Source organism: Hyalella azteca, unplaced genomic scaffold (genome assembly GCF_000764305.2).
Source record: "Hyalella azteca isolate HAZT.00-mixed unplaced genomic scaffold, Hazt_2.0.2 contig111, whole genome shotgun sequence".
NCBI lineage: Eukaryota > Metazoa > Arthropoda > Malacostraca > Amphipoda > Hyalellidae > Hyalella > Hyalella azteca.
The window spans coordinates 195,226-214,707 of record NW_025930472.1 but is presented as its reverse complement, the minus strand read 5'-3'; the positions used below and the strand labels follow the sequence as shown (position 1 = coordinate 214,707).

The 19,482-nt window shown below is 39.3% G+C and overlaps 2 protein-coding genes across 2 annotated transcripts; one reads left to right on the top strand and one right to left on the bottom strand.

Annotated features, from left to right (window-relative positions):
• Positions 1-161: 161 nt before the first annotated feature.
• On the bottom strand, positions 162-6,614 carry LOC108674854 (compound eye opsin BCRH2). Its single transcript, XM_018162836.2, has 8 exons — positions 6,133-6,614; positions 5,711-5,902; positions 5,307-5,361; positions 4,105-4,244; positions 3,591-3,799; positions 3,301-3,405; positions 2,881-3,003; positions 162-1,945 (listed from the first exon to the last, which is right to left on the bottom strand). Exons 1-8 carry the CDS (start codon positions 6,353-6,355, stop codon positions 1,844-1,846), a joined length of 1,149 nt encoding a protein of 382 aa, XP_018018325.1. The 5' UTR covers positions 6,356-6,614; the 3' UTR covers positions 162-1,843.
• A 2,357-nt stretch (positions 6,615-8,971) lies between these two features.
• LOC108674845 (integumentary mucin C.1) lies at positions 8,972-13,166 on the top strand. Its single transcript, XM_018162819.2, has 6 exons — positions 8,972-9,257; positions 9,548-9,654; positions 9,794-9,934; positions 10,276-10,377; positions 10,609-10,729; positions 12,273-13,166. Coding segments are annotated over exons 1-6 (582 nt in total). The 5' UTR covers positions 8,972-9,256; the 3' UTR covers positions 12,383-13,166.
• The last annotated feature ends 6,316 nt before the right edge of the window (positions 13,167-19,482 follow it).

Genomic DNA, 19,482 nt, shown 5'->3' with positions numbered 1-19,482 from the left:
TTATTGTTAAACTTAGAAGAAAAAAGTGCTAGCGCTTTTTCAGTGCTTAGGTCTACTCAAGATTGTCTTCAATTGAGTATATAGTCAGGCCAACAGTAAGTTTTATCAAGATATCTTCGACCAAGCAACTATATTCATGACGATACAATGTAAACCATGTAAAGATGAAGACAATTTTTTTCAAAGTTTCTTCCACTGTGAATCTACAGGACCATCACCGCTCAGGGGGGGGATGTAGCTACCGATACAGCTGATCTCTTACCTCGCGATGGTATCAAATGCAGACATGCGGGTTAATATCAAACCGAATACTTTTCATGAACTCGGGGATGATGCGGAATTTTTATGTGTGATTCAAACATGGTGAGTCAATTTTTTAGCCGTTCGAGGAAAAAAGACACTTCGTAAAATTTCCATCGGAAGCATACGTAATGTGATCGCTAAATGGGAGACATCTGAGCCTACTGGAAATGTGATTAATGAGAAAATATCCCTCCACATTAGTGATCTGTTGGACACAATTAAATTGGAAATATCTAATCGTATGTTTATTGTCAAATATCTGAAATATTTATAACCGTGCTTGATCCGCCGCGGAAAATAGTCAACGTACAAGGGTTTTGAACATTAGTAAATATGTATAACTTTAGAAGCAACTTATACACATGAAGTATCCGTCCGTATGAATTCTGAAAAAAAAAACAAGATGTAAGTCAAGCGTAAAATGTGTAAAATAAAAGCGGGCCCCATTACATATGGAATAAACGGTTAATATTCCACCGAATGGTAAATCACACCACCGCAAAATATCCAACTGCATTAATAGTTTCATCAGGCTGAAAATCATGTTACTGTATGATTGCGTTTGTATTTGTATCAAGTGGAAGTTAGCAGACCAAGCAATACTCCAAAGTTTCGCGGCATTTTTTATGCAACTATTCACATAGTGATTGCATAAAACGAAGCGCGGAGGCACATCGCTTTTATATTCTAAATTAATTTACTTATATTTTCCTCTAGTCGCAAATAACTTCTGTAATATGGCTTAGATGAACTGAATTATTTAAAACTAAGAAAAATGAGTTCCGCGATGTGTTTCTGGTGAATGTTCTGGAACCGTGGACCCTCTGTACTTCATATGGTACTTGTATAACCTTTTAGTGTATGAGGATTAAAGACATATAAGTCTGTTGCAGGCATTCATGGTAGCCTCATAGTGTATGAGGTTACAGATACACATGGCTGCTGCAGGCGTTCGTTTAAATAAAACATTTTCGTAAAGCAACAAAAGTGCGAACAAAAAATATAAACATCCAAAATATAATTCTGACATAAAAAGGGTAACTTTTGATCTTGCGTCCGTCGGAATTCTTCGCTGCTTCAAAGCGATGTGATTTCTAATTAATATTTGAAATTGAGTTGAATGTGCCAGGCAATTCAGGTTAATGAGGTTATATTAATTACAGTTCGCGATACCTCAAATAAAATTCTAATTTGATTCATTAATTATATTTTGTTATAGTTAACTACTTTTTTAATTTACCACCCGGGATTCTGCCTGTAACTATCAGAGCAATGAGATGAGCTTTATTAAACTATTCAACATGTATGGCCGGGAATACAGCGATCGTATCGATAATTAATAAATCTGGTGAACATTTTTACAATATTTCAAAAGAAAAAGGTAACAGGCAAATTTCAATGGTATATCTTCAGAATTTTAAGTAAATAATTGAATAGACTGGGATCATCGTCATAGAGGACTAAAAACATAAAGGAATTGATAGGAAAGGATAGTTATAAGTTGGAAAAGATAGTCCAGTCACGAGTGGTTGAGAGGAGTTCACTTCTCGGCAACCTGCTGCTCCGTGACGGCGCTCTTACTCTCAGCCGTGCTGTCGTCAGGCTCGTGCACGCAGCAGCATGGAATCTCCGTCATCATTGCCTGTCAACATGTAATTAATTCAATAATTTTGCACTCATGGCAAAGACAATATATAATACTGTTAAAAGTATTAAAAATGATCATGATTAGAAATATGATGTTCATCTGGATGTTAAGAATATGTCTGTCACCTGCGAGAGTTAGTTTAGAGACTTTCACAAATAAGATTGAGGTGCAAGGTATTCTTGAGATCGGTCGGTCGCCTGTGTTTTCATGTTGTAAAACAAGGCAGTTCAAATTTTTAATGCCCTACGAACTTTGTAAACAAACAAATTTGGCATGGGCTGAAATGAGGTTACATTGTACCCGAGATCTCAACGCTGGCTCACGCTAAGCAGCAACAGCGCACAAACTTACAGTAGGAAAAATCGGTTGGCAAGTCGGAATAAATACATTGTATCAAGTAACTTTCCGTCCCTCATAACAACTCGAACTATCCTGAACATTATAAATTGAGGTCCAGTTCTTTCTTTGCAATAATGATAGAGATGTGAAAATGATTAGATAAATTATATTTACAAAATTTTCTATTTTGATCTGTATCTCCATGTTTGAAACTGAAGAGACACACATAGTTTGTGCAAAATATAATTTTACCGTTTATGGTTTCTGCTTGCAAAGTTTGAGCTATAAAAACAGATTGAATAAAATGAACACAGAAATTCAAACAGATTCTATATAAAGTCTGTGCAGAGACTGTGACATTTAACTGTAATTACATCACTTTGGCGGAGCGCTGTATCAACTAATTATTATGAGACTTGTAGTCCTAACTCAGCGTGTCTTGTAGACTCACAGAAAATCTATATAACATTAAAAATATGGAAATAACAATCATTTGCATGCACCACATGACCCTCAGCAAAAGACCGTCCACCGCCAGCCAATGAACCGTGGCGTGGCGGGCGACAAGCGCGCGTCTATTGTGAACGGACCTGACGGAAGCGCGGGTGGCTGAGCGCATACACCATGGGGTTGTAGCAGGCGGTGGTCTTGCACAGCAGCGCCGGTAGCATCGACACCAGCGGCGTGATGCTCGACTGGTCGAAGAACAGGCCCTGCCCAACGCAGCATAAAAATACAGCCAGGGTGATCGTTTTATTTCACCTTCGTTAGCAATCATGACTCGCTTCAGTGACCACAAACAACGAGACTATCAAAAATGACTGTCACTGTCGCTCTGTTGGGCCTGTGTTCGAACCTTGCCGTTGTTGAGCCAAGTTAGATTTCTGCACCGTACATGCAGGGCTGTAAATTGGTGATATAGGCTGTCTCTAAACCGTCATAATTGCTGAACAATTAAACAATCATTATTTACTTTTAAAACATATGGTGCAAGCTGGGCGCGTTAGTACCTGGAGAACAATAGCTGCGTATGGCGTCCAGCAGACGAGCCATAGAGTCACGTTGATGCAGGCGACTTTAGCGACACGCATCTCGGCGCTCTGCCCGCCATCATCCTGTGCAGCCAATAGAACAGGGTTCAGTGTCATTACAAGCAACAGAACTAATAAATACCTTTCTGGGCATACTGATACTTTCGTGTAAATAAATTAGATCAAAACTAATAAAAAAACAACTGGCATAGCATTCCATTAATTGAAATTCGTAGGAATCACTAACATTTCACTTCTCTGGAACTTACCTTGCCAGATCGTAAGTTCGTGACGTTCATTTTCTTGGCTTGCTCCCTCATGGCCTTCTCGTGCGAAATTATGGCCTTTACGATGTAGACGTACGAGTACAAAATGGTGCTTAGAGGCACGCAGTAGCAGAAGAAGAAGAGGAACACTCCGTGAGACCGAATGCTCCAGTCTCGAGACAGATAGTCGAACGAGCACGAGTCGAGAATACCTGGAAATTTAGGAAGCAGAATGTCGTGAGACCGCATAGAATGAGAAATATCATGAATTGCTACAAAATTGACTATTTAGAGCAAGTCAGTGTCTCTAAGGATGAAGTCAAGTTGTCTGTCAGAACATTCGATTTGTAACAAGTCTCTCATTATACGTGATTCTATACATGTCGACATGAATAAACCATGATTTTTCAGAGTAGGATGGCATGGATCACGAAACTAAACATAGATTAATTTCGTTTGAATCAATTCGAAATGTTCTGTAAAAAATGTCACTTTGTTACACAACTTCCATGCTTGCCTTCAGGAATGTAGCGCCCCCAGCCGAAGAAGGGGGGCAAGGAGATGGCGGTGGCGTAGCCCCAGACGAAGACCAAACACATCATGGCCTTACCGAAGCTCAGCGGCTTGCCTCCGACGCCTTTAACGATCACGTTGTACCTATAAATAAGATTATCACTTAATTTGAATTATGGATGACAATGTGTATCATGTTTTATTAATGACAATAGGTCGAGCGCAAGAAAATAGGCGTTAATTTACCTCCATATACTTTTGTTTCACACGGACAATTGTCGGTCGCCGTTACATGCTTCAAACGTGGCTGATAAAAAAGGCATTTACTTGAGAGGTTTCAATGTAATAAATGCTCAAGAGTACACGCATTAACGAGTCTTGACACAGACCTGTACCTTGGAGACTCAGATTATTTTCGTATGGTTCTTAAATTATTACAGCCTGCCACGAATGAATTAATGGAATGCATTTCAAAACTTTGTTCGGATTTTATTTTATCGGCTTCGAAATGATAGCCTGCAAATTAACATTTTGCACGAATTTTATTCCACAAGAGTTAGCCTTGAATTTTCTTCGGTTTGCAATTTAAATATTCTGCGCGAATTTTAGTTCACAGCTGGCAGCCTTGAATGTATAGCTAGCATTTTAATACATAAGATCTTTACTTGTATTTTAGGACAACATCAAATCTATATTGTAGGCTAACATCTAGATGACCTGCGTAGCTTGTCCGATTAAAAGAGCAAACCTTTTACTCATGGCAAGCGCTTAGCGTCTGAACGATTCGCAGGCAAGAAGTCAGCATCGTCTTCACTTTAATAAATTTCAGCAAATCTAAGACGTAAAAATTGATTATTAATAATTTGTTGTTTTGTGTTTGGAAAGCGTAGCGATTGCTCGTTATTTGCCAGTGAAAGTTATATGTTATTACAATGCACCTGTGGCAAGATTTTCTATATAAAATTGTTCGCCAACATTAGACCTTCTTAGGTCTTATTTTTTCGTATTTTTGTTCATTAATAACATATATATTTGATACCCGATGTAAAAAATTGACGTTTTATCTGAGCGCATTAATACCCCTTGGCAATTTTATTGCGTATTCCAGAGCACTTGATCATGCCAAAATTTCAACTTTAAATTTTAACTTTAACTTCACATTTTAACCTAATTTTACTATATAATTCTCTCTCTATTTAAACTTGCCTGTCGTAACTGATGAACACGAGAGTCCAGAGCGAGCCGAGGCCTGAGATGGCTCCTGCAGGCGTCCATGAGACAGTATTTAAAATAAATTCCATTTTTTCATAGCAATCGACATTTGAATAATATTCATATAATTAAGTAGGTAATGAGGTTATTATCTGCAGGCTTATTCAGTAGCGCCTTTTCAAATATTAATTTGAGAGCGAAATGAAACTAATTCAACTAATACTCGTTTGTCAGGATGTACGAATCGAGTATTTCCTGATTTGATCGAATGTCATTATCTATCAACAATAATAATACTGTAATAATGTAGCTACGTATTATCTACGACGAATCACAATTTTGACACACATACACGTATTATTACATGTATTATCACTTTAACAATTCCAGTAACGTACCGAAGCAGGCATATAGCTCGCACATGAAGGGTGAGAAGGCCCAAACTCCACCGTGGAAGCAGTTGTAGACGAAGAACGGGAACTGCGACAGCAGCATCAGCATGTCCATGATGGCGAGGTTCAGCACCAGCAAGTTGGACGGCGTCCGCAGCTTCTTGATTTTCATGTACAGGTAAATCACAACGCCGTTGCCTGTAGTGTAGGCATAGTATTATTCAAAATGAACAGCCAATACGACAATTTTGTATAGTAGAGAAGAATATGTCAAGGCTACAATTTTAGAATAATTTCAACGGTATAATTTCAATAATAAATTTTTTAATAATTTGCACTTTATTTTGAGAAGTACGAGGCTGGATATTTTGCCAATCAAAATACTACCTACACTACATCTTGTATCGTATAGAGCAGTACCGACTCACCAAAGGTTGCCAAAACGCCCATTACGATGTAAATGATCCCAAGTAGGTAGTGCCACATGGGGTTGGGGGGCGGGAAGCTACTCCAGTGAGGATGAATCAAATCTTTCATATGAGGAGGTACGATGTCCACCACCGACACCCCTGGGGCGTATCCGAAAACGAAGTCATTTGCTCCTCCCGTGAGGGCTCCCCTCGAGGCACTCGCGTAGTGGCTGTGAGACATCGTCGCTGTCGCTGAACCAAACTCTGCTTCAGTCACACAATCAGTTATTTCGCACGAGGCTGGCGGTGTGGATTCCTCAATGCAATGAGCCTGAAGAAATCAAAGCCGACTTGAAGCCTTCTTGATTGAGACAACCACGTGAATTACAGGAGTTTGCTTGCGTCTGCGATTCTCCCTCTAGGGCAATGTAGCAGAAAGTCCACAGGAGCGACTTGCTTGAGTTAACAGCAAGTTCTGGACTGGCGAAGATTCGAGCCGCCGTGCCTGCTTAAATACTCTCCACCTAATAACGTACGATGCCCTATAGTTTTGGTTCCCTCAACACTTACTTGGAGAGGATGAAAATAACCACAAAGCCGAGTGAATTGGATTAGGACGAAGAGCGTTCTAGGTAAGTAGCTCAAGCCGCTTAATGTCATTGTGCGACAATGCATTTACAGGCACGGAAGAAGCCCACAAGTGCATTAGCTATGCTTTCTTTGAGTGATGATTGCTATTAAATGCATTTAACATGATACTATTGACAACACTGCTATGCCATACATTGTTTTGTGATGGGAAATAACTGGTTCATGCTTTCGGATGTGAGATTGATTTACAATGTCATTGCTTTCTTATCACTTATAAGTTGAAAATTTACCGCTCCTGATAGCATGCATGTGCGATTACCGTTTTCAAGTGCTGAGAAATAAAGTTATTTAATACACAAATAACGCCAAAATGCGGACAGCTGCTATAGTGAATATAAGTTTTATTCACTTCAGCTTCTCCTCCATCACTCCATCATCCTTCTCCTCTCCTGCGCTTAAAAAATTCATTCCATCAGACTGTCCATGCATACTTCAGCAAAATTCCCAATGAATAATAAAACAAGGCATCAAGCTCATCTTTCCACACTTCTCCTATACATTACACCATAACGCACATTCCTTTCGTAGATTTTACATACGAAAAGCAACTCTATTGACGAGTTCGTCATTTAACAATTCCTCCAACTTTACTGATATCACAGGCTATGCAATATCCAGTTGCAGGCGGGAAACCATAGCAAGTCTCTAACAGAGTTGTGTGGGCAACGAGTCGTCCCTAAACTTTCGACCTAGACGTTTCTACAGGAATGTTTCTGAAGACTTACGAGTGCGACGCTACGAGCAAATACGCACCGACTTAGCTCGTTAAACACATAATTCGGGAATTGCTAACCTCCGTGTGCAATTGAGCATGATTGCTTCAAAATTTTTAGTGGACGTGGTCTAACATGCACCTAACACGCCATTTAACTATCGATAACAAATAATAATTTCATATAAATAATCCACTATTCGTTCTCTTCTGCGTCGATTAAACTATGATTTTTTATAAATTTCTTGAATTATATCTCCTCGCAATTATATTAGTTTGAATCGTCAGGTCTTCACACCGTTCTTCTTCCTATTAGAGCCTTCCATTTACTGTATTATGGCTTGCTGAGCGGGTGGAATCGCTCAGCTGTTCGGTGGCCTATTGAATGAAACGAGAGCTGCTGTCCGGAAATAGATTCAGTGAAAATATCTGAAAGTATTCCGGGTCTGTGACGGCCATGAGGGGTTCGGAACAATATCCTGCAGCCGAGGATGTCACCAGGCTTCGCCATATGTAGGTCAGTGTTGTTCATGGCTTCTCTATAAGTAGGTCAGTGTTCATGGCTCCTCAATTTGTAGGTTAGTGTTGTTCATGGCTTTTCTATAAATAGGTTAATGATGTTCATGACGCGAGACATTGAGACTAAGTTGGACCACATCTCCTGTGACAAGTCATTTGTCCAACGTAGGCAAAATCAGCCTGTAAACATGATCTGCGTGGAACTTGCTCCTGTTGCCTAGGAAGACGCGTCCGAGCAATGCGAGATAAATTAAAAATTTACGAGTTTTAATTAATTATCGACTTGCCGCACTTTCCTAAAACTTAATGATCTATACTAATATAATAAAAATTTTGTTTGTAATAAATCCATGGAAAGCAATATCCTCGCTACTGAAGCGCCAAGAAATCCAAGAGCCGCAATCAATTGATGTATTTTCGGACGGGCTCTCCAGCTTCATGTTAACTGCGCGCGAACGTGACCGTAGCTCCGAAAAAGTTGTATCATTGTAGACACATTTAATATTAGCTGAGAGAGCCAATACTTTTAAAATAATTGCTCTAAAATAAACGAATTTTATGGTCTATATATTATATAAGAGCACCAAAGTCGTACTTCCGACGCTACTTGTGCTTGAGATATTCACTGTGAGTTCTTCGTGCAAGGCCTAAAGAATAAAATCCATTAATTCTATGTGTCCATTCATCTGAACTAATCCTAAATTTTGAGAGATTATTTTAACAGAATTCTGAACGGTCCCATGACTAAAATGATTTGTTTGTAATGATTCCATTCTTGTTTCAAGTTGAAACGCCTAAATAAATCAGAATGAATAGACATTTCATAGCCGAAAACTGCGCCGCTTGGTTGATCAACCGTCACCGCCCAGCGCTGTAGCTGTCGCTTCCTCGTGTGCCGCGTGCCGCCCGCGCCCATACGCCACCTATATAGTCACGCGCTCAGCCGCGCCGCTCGCAGTGAGCCGCAAACGCTCACCTCACCTAATTGACATTTTGATTGCTTCATTTATTCAATGGGATTCAATTTTTAAAATCAAACTGATTGATATTTCTATTTAACTTACGGTACTTTATTTATTCACGACTCAGGGCATGTTTCAAATCTACCTTAGAAGTAGAGCCTCATTTGATGTTCTTTGCGTCAAGTACGAGGCATTTCGAGGCTGAGTGAGTAGCAGTAACCTTTGGTTGCTCGGCAAAGTCCACGAGCACAGTCTCCTTGTCGACTGCGTTGTCAACTCAAAATTAAATTAACAAATCAGTAAGTGAACAAATTCAACTTGATATTGAAAGTGAATTTAACTAATTTTCTTTTACCGTTTTACATGAATATTCAATGATATTACGATTCCATACTACGCCGGATTAGTTGCACATTTTACCTGGCAAATTTGAGGACTAATCGATTCATGGTTGAACATATATATTAGTAATTCGTTTATTGGTTTAACTATGAATCAATTATTCACCGTTGGTCTTAGCTACTCTCACTCAATACTGAATCTCAGTTAGAGAAGTTTCAATAATACCTAAGATGATTGTTGTGCCCAGTGACGTACAGGCTGCGCGTGATGCTGGTGGCGACATTGGTGTTGGTAGTACCGGTGAAGCCGTACGGTGGTCAGTGGAATCACGGCCACGGCAGTCCCTACAAAGCTGTTAGTTTGCTAATTAGTTTCAATCAATAGAACAAGAGTTGAAATTAAAACTCTACATGACATAACTACTTGAATTTTTTACGTTTAATTTGACATACTCATGTAGTTTATACATGTACTTATTTTTTTTATACCGCAGTGTACGACCGCAACAGTACACCACTACGTGACCAAAACCGTCAATGTCGGCGGTAGTGGCCATGTTGGCCATTATGCAGCAGGTCATTACGTCACTGCTACCGATACCAAAACCATCATTGCTACCACAACTACCACGCAGGCAAGACGCAGATTCTAATAAACCAAAGCAGATTTTTTAATGCTAAATCATACTCATTTTAAGTTTACACGTATTAGCCTATATATACTTTAAAAATTGTTGCCTACGTTTCAACGTGTAAACAAAAAATTGTGAGCAAATGTGATGGAAAGCCTCAACTTGATTAACAATATCAGTGGGATGAATCAGATTAACGAACGAGAATTGACCACTGAGTCGTCTTCTTTTGAGTAAAGTTGTCCAAATTAGCGCTAATAATTTCCATTGTTATAATCAAATGTTCATAAAAATCATATTCCTGATATCGTTAATATTAAACTCTTTGGTTATCGGCGGGACAGGTTTTCTCGACGACCATCACAACCGCCAGTCCTACAACAACGACGACAACCACAACGTCAACCACCACCAGCACTTTGACTCTCTTCACTACCACGACTTCAGTAAGAAACTAGACAATTCATTCAAGATTACTAATACAGTTAAGTATTCAAGAATGCGAGCTGCTGTAAAATTTAAGCGAAGTCTTTAATGGCATTCAGGAAACTTCATTGCCGTCTTAAATGATATTTTGTCAATGCAATTATGCTCGTTTGGTAATAATGCATTCAACTTAAAATTAACAGCACAGGCTTTGAACTCGTATAGAACAAAGCTTTTTTCTCGCACCGTAGACCAGCACAACAACAGTGAGCACCACCCAAACCGTCATCAGCCAGGCCACAGCGACCGCTACTTTGGTGTCCACCGTCCTCAATCAGGGCTTTCAGACGGTCACCCTCCCGTGCCACATAGGTGGGTTGACTCACAGCCCAGTAAGGCTTGTACTCAGCCAGGGCTGCCACACTGTCACCCTCCCGTGCCACATAGGTGGGTTGACTCACAGCCCAATAAGGCTTGTACTCAGCCAGGGCTGCCACACGGTCACCCTCCCGTGCCACATAGGTTGGTTGATTCGCAGCCCAATAATTAGGCTTGTACTTAGCCAGGGCTGACACTCTGTCACCCTTCCATGCCACATATAGATGAGTAGACTGCTTGGAAGGAAGCTTGGGATTGCCAGCAGATATTAATTCTTATTCCAATTGTAGTATTATCAGAATTAAAGCCAGTTGCTCCATTTACATTAAAGGCAATTTGATAACTGTGAGCTGTGGGTCGATTAAACCAGCAGCGGACGTATTTGGTGGACAACTTCCAACTTTGTTAATTTTTCAGTCTCTCTCTTTTCAAATCAATTTCTGACCATCCAAAACTTGGAGCCGGACTTACAAATTTCCTAATTAGGATTTGAAAGTCTCCGTCCAATTTTTTAGGACCTTATTTTCTAATAATTCTATACACAAATAAGGACAGCGCAGAAGTTCCTGATGCACAAGCGAGATAATTTCTGACAGCATCAAAATATAAGATTATCGTTTACTTCAAATACTTCAGATTTTCGGATTCGTAATCCAGCAATGGCAGATCAAGATGCCAGCAACAAGACTTGGCTTTGATTCGTATGGTGGGTGTAGAATGTAGATGTGTTCGGTTAACTTGCATACAAAATTATTGGGTGAAATGTGGTTGCCCCGAACGCTGGTTTTGATGGAGGTTGAAGAAACTGTGAGATTGCGAACTTGTATAGGAAAAAGTAAATGGAAAACAGCATTTGTTGGACTGATAATGATGAGAACGAAGATCGATTTCAATGTAATGACAAATGAAATAGATGAAAATGCAACTGAACATGTCAAAAATGGAAGATTACTGTAAAATGACTGTTCTTGAAACATAAGTGGATGTAAAATTAACCTTCGAGCGCGATAGGTATGACAGAAACAAAAATATGAGTCAATTCGGAAGAAATTCAATAAAAATGTATACGATAATAATATAAGCTGATGTACAGTCGATGATATCGTAATGTACAAGGATTAGGGAGGTAGCTAGATTATTAACAGGCCTGCCCTCTCGATCAGAGGCTGGTTTAGAGCTCGACGGAATTGTGCTACCGCATACCGATTACATACTTTAGCTTGTTCGTTCGCAACTCGTCTAGTCACCCCATGTTCTATGCTGCAGAGAATTAGCGAAATGTTGTTTTTTACCAAATTTACTAGACAATATTGCCTGTTTTTCCTTTATAAATGATTTGTGTGTAAAATTCCTGCAGATTTTTTTTATTATGAAACAAAATTATTTGGTTATGGTATTCTCTTGCAATACTCAGGCTTTCGATCATCTAAAAAAATTAGGCGTCGAATCATAAGATCTCTATTTATTTATAATTAGTTTAGTAGACGAAGTGCGAGTTTAATCATTATTTTTTAATTGATGTATGAACTTGTGGCAGACCCGCGCTACACCGTACACCACGGACCCCACGTCAAGACTGCCAACTCCGAGAAGAAGAAGGCACCCGCCAGCGCAGAGAAGGACGCAGCCTGGGCGTGGACGCCTTAACTCACGGCAGAAATAATGAGAAGTCACTTCCGAATTACTGGCATTCCTTCCATACTGTGTGTAAGAGAAGGATACATACGTTAATAGAAGGATACATACGTTAATAGAAGGATACATACGTTAATAGAAGGATACATACTGTTAGAGAAGGATACTGTGTGTGTATGGATGCTTTGATCTACCCATTGTTTACAGAAGGTCAATAGTTACCAGGCCATTAGACAAGAATAATGTTTGTCACGGTTTACGCATCCACGGCCAAGGGGAATTAAATGCCTTGATTTCGAACAGTTATGTTCTTCTACTGTTGCTTATAAGCTTTAACATCATGCCTAAACCATTGACTTCATCTTCCTGAATGATGTACATATTAGGTTTATAAATTGAGGAGTCAGCTGTCAGTCCTGGGCGGGCATACGAGGCGTGTTTTCATTCATTCGAAACGTCCGCTAATTTGCCGGCACAGATGGACCGAGATTTGACTTAGTACTTAAAAAATACTAAATTTTTAGTTTTACAATAGCGGATTATCTTTATTTGAGGCAGATAAAACTAAATAATATAAAAAAATATTCTAAAATATCGTCTGGTTTTATTTTAAATAATTTTACGAAAATTTTATTTTGAATCAGTTCTCAATGATGCATATATTAAAGTATTAGTGACCATAGCATCCATGACTATAGTTAATTTTGATGCTCAAATGTTCTTACATTATATTCGTGACTAGCATGACAATTTTTGCGCCTAGGTACGTTGAATGAAACTATCAGTTAATAAGAAATCGAACTTAATTGAATGATTTTAATTCACCCTTTATTATTTATTGCTATTCGTAACTTTTAATAAGGCTGAAAGTCTACAAAGATGCGAACTTATTTCAGCATTGTACGAAAATCTTGTAATGAATGTGTTAGTTCATGTAAATAATTCATTTATTTATGAGTCTTTCGTGGCCCGAAATAATCAACTATAGTAAGGGTTCCGTGCAAAATAGGTGAATATATATTAGTAGTTTAAAATCCCGATGAAAGATAATCGAATAGAAAACGGGATAGGTTAAGAACAACATTTAACCAAGAACAACTACAACGGAGTGCCCTTGGGCGTTATGCATCTTCAAAATTTTATATTCGCACTCTCGAGTTTTATTCTATCGCTTTGTTGAAGTCTTAGCTGACCCTGAGACCGCTCGCCACAAATAAAAAAAAGAAGTTACAGGCTGCCCGCGTCACCGTGCGCTTTCCACACAGTGAGCGAAATAAAGCTTGATAATAAAGGATTAACCTCATATAAAACTGATCTATGCATAAGTATTTTGGAATCGATCGCTGGGAGGACGCTGCTACGATATTCGTGATTTGCTTTGATCAGAAATGTCCATGGTAGTTGAATGTTCGTTGTAATTTCCGTGGACTTTCAGCTGGCGCGTCGTTGTAAAACAACGGTTCCCAAACTTTTTCAGGCTGGCGCCCCCCTTTGGCTCCCTAGTGAATTTCTATCGCACCCCACAAACACATATAAAAACATACGCCTCTGTCTTGAAATTTATTACGCTGCTATTTTAAAAGATAAAGGTTAAACACAAATGTGTTTTTCACAAATAGAACCCAATTTAGTGAACCAATATATTTTTCAGCTATTTTAACTGCTTCAGCACTAGAAACCTATAGGACATCTCGGGCAAATTTACGGCCGGACTCGTGGCCGGTCTCACGACCAATCTCCAAATTCAATTATCAAGTAATATCTCCCAAACTAATAAAAGCAGCTCAATGAAACTTGAAACATGTATTCATCAAAACCTAACTGTGATGTTTAGCACGTGACATTTTTTTAAATTTTACCTTCATTCGTGAGTTATATTGTGATACAGGCCGTAATTCGCAGTGATCAAAGAATTTCTTCCGAATGACTGAATGGATTTGAAGGAAATTTTTAATATACAGTATATTCCTAACTACCAAACGGTGATTTTTTTAGCTTCTAAAAATTTTTTTATTTTACCTTCATATGCTAGTTTTTTCATTTCACCGTCATTCTTAATTTTACACTTTGATTTTACCTTCATTTACGAGTTTTTTTTTTCATTTCACCGTCATTCTTGATTTCACACTTCCATATATTCGGCCCGTATCGCCGGATAATTAGTCGCTTAAATTCGCGGAGATCAAAAAATTTCTTCCCAAATACTGAACAGATTTCAACGAAACGTTGTATATAAATACCTAACCTCCCAACGGTGATGTTTAGCTCGTGACAATTTTTCAATTTTGCTTTCGTTCACGAGTTATACAGATATATGAGGAACAACCGGCTTTTCTACCGACCGATTTAACCAAGAGCCGTTTACGTATATCCGTATGCGACCGTATAACTCGCCTCGGTATAGCCGTATAACTCGCAAACGAAGGCAAAACGAAAAAATTTTAACGAGCTAAATATCACCGTTGCTGAGGTTAGGTATTAAAATACTAAGTTTCGTTCAAATCTGTTCAGTAGTTTGGAAGAAATTTCTTAATTACTGCGAATTTAGGCACTTATTACTGTTTAAATCACGAATGAAGGTGTAATGAAAAAAAAAAATCGCGAACGAAGGCACAATCGAAAAAATTTTCAAGAGCTAAACATTACCGTTCGATAGTTAGCACTGTAAATTCAGAATTTCGTTCGAATCTGTTCCGTAGTTTGGAAGAAATTCCTTGATCACTCTGAATTTCGGTCCGTATTGCCATATAACTATGGCAAAAATAAATGAAGCCAAAATTCAAAAAATTTTCATGAGCTAAACATTACTGTTAGGTCCTACTGAATACGTGTACCAAATTTCATCGAGTTAAGTTCATTATTTTGAGAGATATTCCTTTATCATTGAATTTGGAAATTGGCTGTGAGACCGGCCGCGAGTACGGCCGTTAATTTATCAGAGACGTAAACCCAGGAGAGGTTAAAAAAAAACAGATCTGGGTGACAAAACCATCGCTGGGAGTCTTGTGCTGCACGTGTTGTGTGCAAATCGTCAAACAAACTTTGGAACTTCTGACTTCGACTTCGGACTGCCGCCCCCCATACTGCCCCGACCGCCCTTTTCTTTCTTCCAAAATCTTTCCACTGCCCCAAGGGGGGCGACATCGCCCACTTTGAGAACCACTGTTGTAATGGAATGATGTAATACCAGTGAGCATATACAGTAAGAGGATAATCATAAGAGATTTACTGCTAAATTAACACTGTTGATGAATATAGAATTATAGTTTAGACTGTAATAATTAAATTAATTTTACCAGGAGTATATCGATGGACGTTGTTAAAAAGTGCTTTGCTTCTTCATTCATGCTGGTTCATGCATTGAACAGAACTGTCGCCCAGATTGCCATTATGTCAGGCAGTAGAGTGATGACAAATAGGCAGCATAAGCTCAGGAAGGAGGCTGACAAGTCTGCTCCATTTCCGAGGCAAAGTTACATTTACGCTTCACAAGCGATCGGTCGAGACATGAAAAAAATATACAGTATAATATATTCATTATAATATATTAAAATATATTCAACGACGGCTCTAAGTGTAAAGGCCGAACCTAAAGAGCGCTGGTCATACATTTAAATGTGCGCCCAACACGTCGAGTTGATATACTGAAATTTCGCGTGAGAAGTTAGGTCTTACGTGTTCAACAGGTAAGGGTTCTCAGCGAGATATCTGAATATCGGAGCACAGCCATGTCATTACGATAATACGTTATATACTCATCGTTACCCAATCATTTAATAATTTTTTCTTTACCTCCTCTTTACTTTTTTGCTTTGCTGGATCTATCATAAATTTTCAAATATTTTTACGGTTTTTCGTGTAATGTTGGATTGCTTCTATAAACCTTTAAAAGGCGTTTTAGTTAAGCCTAACGAACGTCGAAGCAAATTTGGTTTTCACTGATATTTTTAAGATGACACTCCAGACGTGTGCCTGACGCAGTTTGATGGCCGCCGCTCAGTCGCCAGTCACCGGCGCTCAGTCGCCAGTCACCGGCGCTCAGTCGCCAGTCACCGGCGCTCAGTCGCCAGTTACCGGCGCTCAGTCGCCAGTTACCGCCGCTCAGTCGCCAGTCACTGGCGCTCAGTCGCCAGTCACATTCTGAAGTTAGGGCTAGCATTGGTAGCTGTCAACATAGCATGTCCATACACGAATGAAGTTTTACTTATCTACTTACAATACACGAAAGCTTCAAAGATAATAATACATGTGTTTTTGATGCTATTAATTCAAATTTTTTGTTAGAAATTTCCGAATCATAATAGTAGTAGCGTATTCACTGAAGAGGACTTGAATAGTATTCCAGCCTTTGAGGAACGCTCAGTCGGCTCTAAATTAACAATTTTGAAATACAAGAAGAGGTTCTCAGGCGTCTGATCGCTCTAAATCCCAACAAATCATGTGGACCGGACGGCTTCCACTCCAGATTACCCGAAGAGTTAGCAACTATCCCTTTGACGTAATTTTTTCGAAAAACTTTGAACGAAGGGATCTTGATGGCTGATTGAAAAGAAGCTCAAGTGACACCATTATTCAAAATAGGTGACAAAAGCTGCCCGGGCAACTATCTCCCTGTCAGTTTGACCAGTGTCGTTTGCAAGGTCTCTTATCAGACTGTCAACATGGCTTTATTGCTTTCAACATGGCTTTATTGCTATTATTACCAGGGTCATCCGGAAAGTAGTACCCGTTTGGGAATTGAACCAAAGGAAGTAAATATTAACAAATGTAAACATGTTTATTGAAAAGAACATGTATTACACTACTTCTCTACATAATCTCCGGACAAATTTAAGCATTTGTCGTATCGTGTCACGAGTTTTTGTATACCAGTGTCATATTACTCCGCCGCTAGTGTGTCTGGGATCGGCAAGGTGTACTGCTCATCGATTTCATGACCCGTTGAGACACAATCAATGCCAATGCATATTGTGCAACATTAAAAAAATTACGGCGGGCAATTCAAAATCGACGGCGAGGTCTGTTGTCTACTGGCGCCATTTTCCTGCACGATGATGCCAGGCCGCATACGGCTCGGATAACACAACTTCTTCAAAAAATCAAGTGGGAAATTTTTGACCATCCACCCTACAGTCTGGACTTGGCTCGGTATTATTGCAGATTAACTACATCCAAAAAAAAGGGTGTTTTTTTTTGAATTATATGTTTTTTGGGGTGTAGATTACGAATCTGAAATCCATTTTTGGCGGTCGGCATCGGAAAACCGATTTTTTTCGCGACTTACTAACATGGGGGTTACGTAACTTACGTTACCCACTCACCTTTAACATAACATAACATAGTGATGTCGGCTCTGAAGTGTAGGCCTGATGTGGCCTGTCGCCGATTCTTTTCCATTTCGTGCCTTGTTCATAGATCTAAAACTCGTGTCATTTGACCGGATCTTTTCATGACTGGCGATAGTTTGAAGAAGCTACTAGACTTCCACTGGGTTCGATAAGGAGCTAGGCATTTCAAATCTGAACATATTAGCATTTTGATCTAAAAGGAACCTGGGCGAACCAACCCAACCTGCGAGTTGGCGTTAGGTTGTGATCTCTCGATGTGGCAATGTATCTCCAGATTTATGGAAAAAGAAGACGAAAATGTTACCCGTTGCAGTGCAACGGGTAACATTTTCGTCTTCTTTACCCGTTTTACATAGGTTTACAGTCATTCCCAGATCGATTTAGTTCAAAAATGTTTTCCGATTTTTCGCCGATTTCGCAGATTTTAGGCATTTTTAGCGCGATTTTTGGGTCGGAAAAAATTTGGTTTTCCGATGCCGACCGCCAAAAATGGATTTCAGATTCGTAATCTACACCCCAAAAAACATATAATTCAAAAAAAAAACACCCTTTTTTTTGGATGTAGTTAATCTGCAATAATACCCTTGGCTCCTTCAGATTTTCATCTGTTTACGAAACTCAAGGACTTTGTGGCAAGGACAAAGTTTCAAATTGACGAAGAACTGAAAGAACACGTGACTGCGTAATTCAATACACTGGCGGCGGAGTAATAAGACACTGACAAAAACTCGTGAAACCATACGACAAATTCATAAATTTGTCCGGAGATTATGTAGAGAAGTAGTGTAATACATATTCTTTTCAATAAACTTATTTACATTTGTTAATATTTACTTCCTTTTGTTCAATTCCCAAACGGGTACTAGTTTCCGGATGACCCTCGTACATAGATGCTGAAGCAATGAAACTGTTGTTTGTCGCTGTTGCGTGTCCGAACCTAGTGTTCAAAGACGTGCAACAAGGATAATTCCGGGATTAAAAGGCGAGCCTTACGAAGAAAGGTTAAAGATTATGAAGCTTCCAAGCCTCTGTAATCGACGTCTGCGTGGAGACCTCATTGAAGTATACAAGTATAACCACAATTTATACAAGGTCCCAGAAGGATTACTAGAATTTGGAACAAGAACCAACACCAGGGGCCATGGCAATAAACCAGTGGTTCCCAAACTTTTTCAGGCTGGCTCCCCCTTTGGCTCCCCAGTGAATCCCTATAGTGCCCCCCCCCCCCGACAGACATATAAAAATAAACGCCTCTTTCTCAATATTTAGAACGCTGCAATTTTAAAAGATAAAGGTTAGACACAAATGTGTATTTCACAATTAGAATCCCATTTAGTAAACCAATATATATTTTTACAGTTTTAACTGTTTCAGCACTAAAAATTCAAGACGCTCTGACAAATTACGGCCGGACTCGTGGCCGGTCTCGCAGCCGGTCTCACGGCCAATATCCAAATTCAGTAACCAAGGAATATCTCCCAAACTATAATGAATGCAGCTAGTCTGAGCTAGATAAAACTTGAAACACGTATTCATTAGGACCTAACGTATTAGGGTGATGTTTAGCTCGCGAAAAATTTCTAAATTTCACCTTCATTCGGGAGTTATATGGCGATATGGGCCGAAATTCGCAGTGATGAAAGAATTTCTTCCCAACAACTGAACAGGTTCAAACGAAATTTTAAATATAACAAACGGTGATTATTTGTTCGTGAAAATTTATTCGATTCGGAGTCATGTTCTGCACGTGTTGTGTACAAATCG

Coding starts and splice junctions, on each gene's coding strand:
- LOC108674854 (XM_018162836.2), bottom strand. CDS start 6,355: ATGTCTCACAGCCACTACGCGAGTGCCTCGAGGGGAGCCCTCACGGGA. Junction 3,800..4,104: donor GGGGCGCTACATTCCTGAAG/GCAAGCATGGAA, acceptor CTAAATTTCCAG/GTATTCTCGACTCGTGCTCG. Junction 1,946..2,880: donor GCCACCCGCGCTTCCGTCAG/GTCCGTTCACAA, acceptor ACATGTTGACAG/GCAATGATGACGGAGATTCC.
- LOC108674845 (XM_018162819.2), top strand. Junction 9,655..9,793: donor ACGGCAGTCCCTACAAAGCT/GTTAGTTTGCTA, acceptor TTTATACCGCAG/TGTACGACCGCAACAGTACA. Junction 10,378..10,608: donor TCTTCACTACCACGACTTCA/GTAAGAAACTAG, acceptor CTCGCACCGTAG/ACCAGCACAACAACAGTGAG.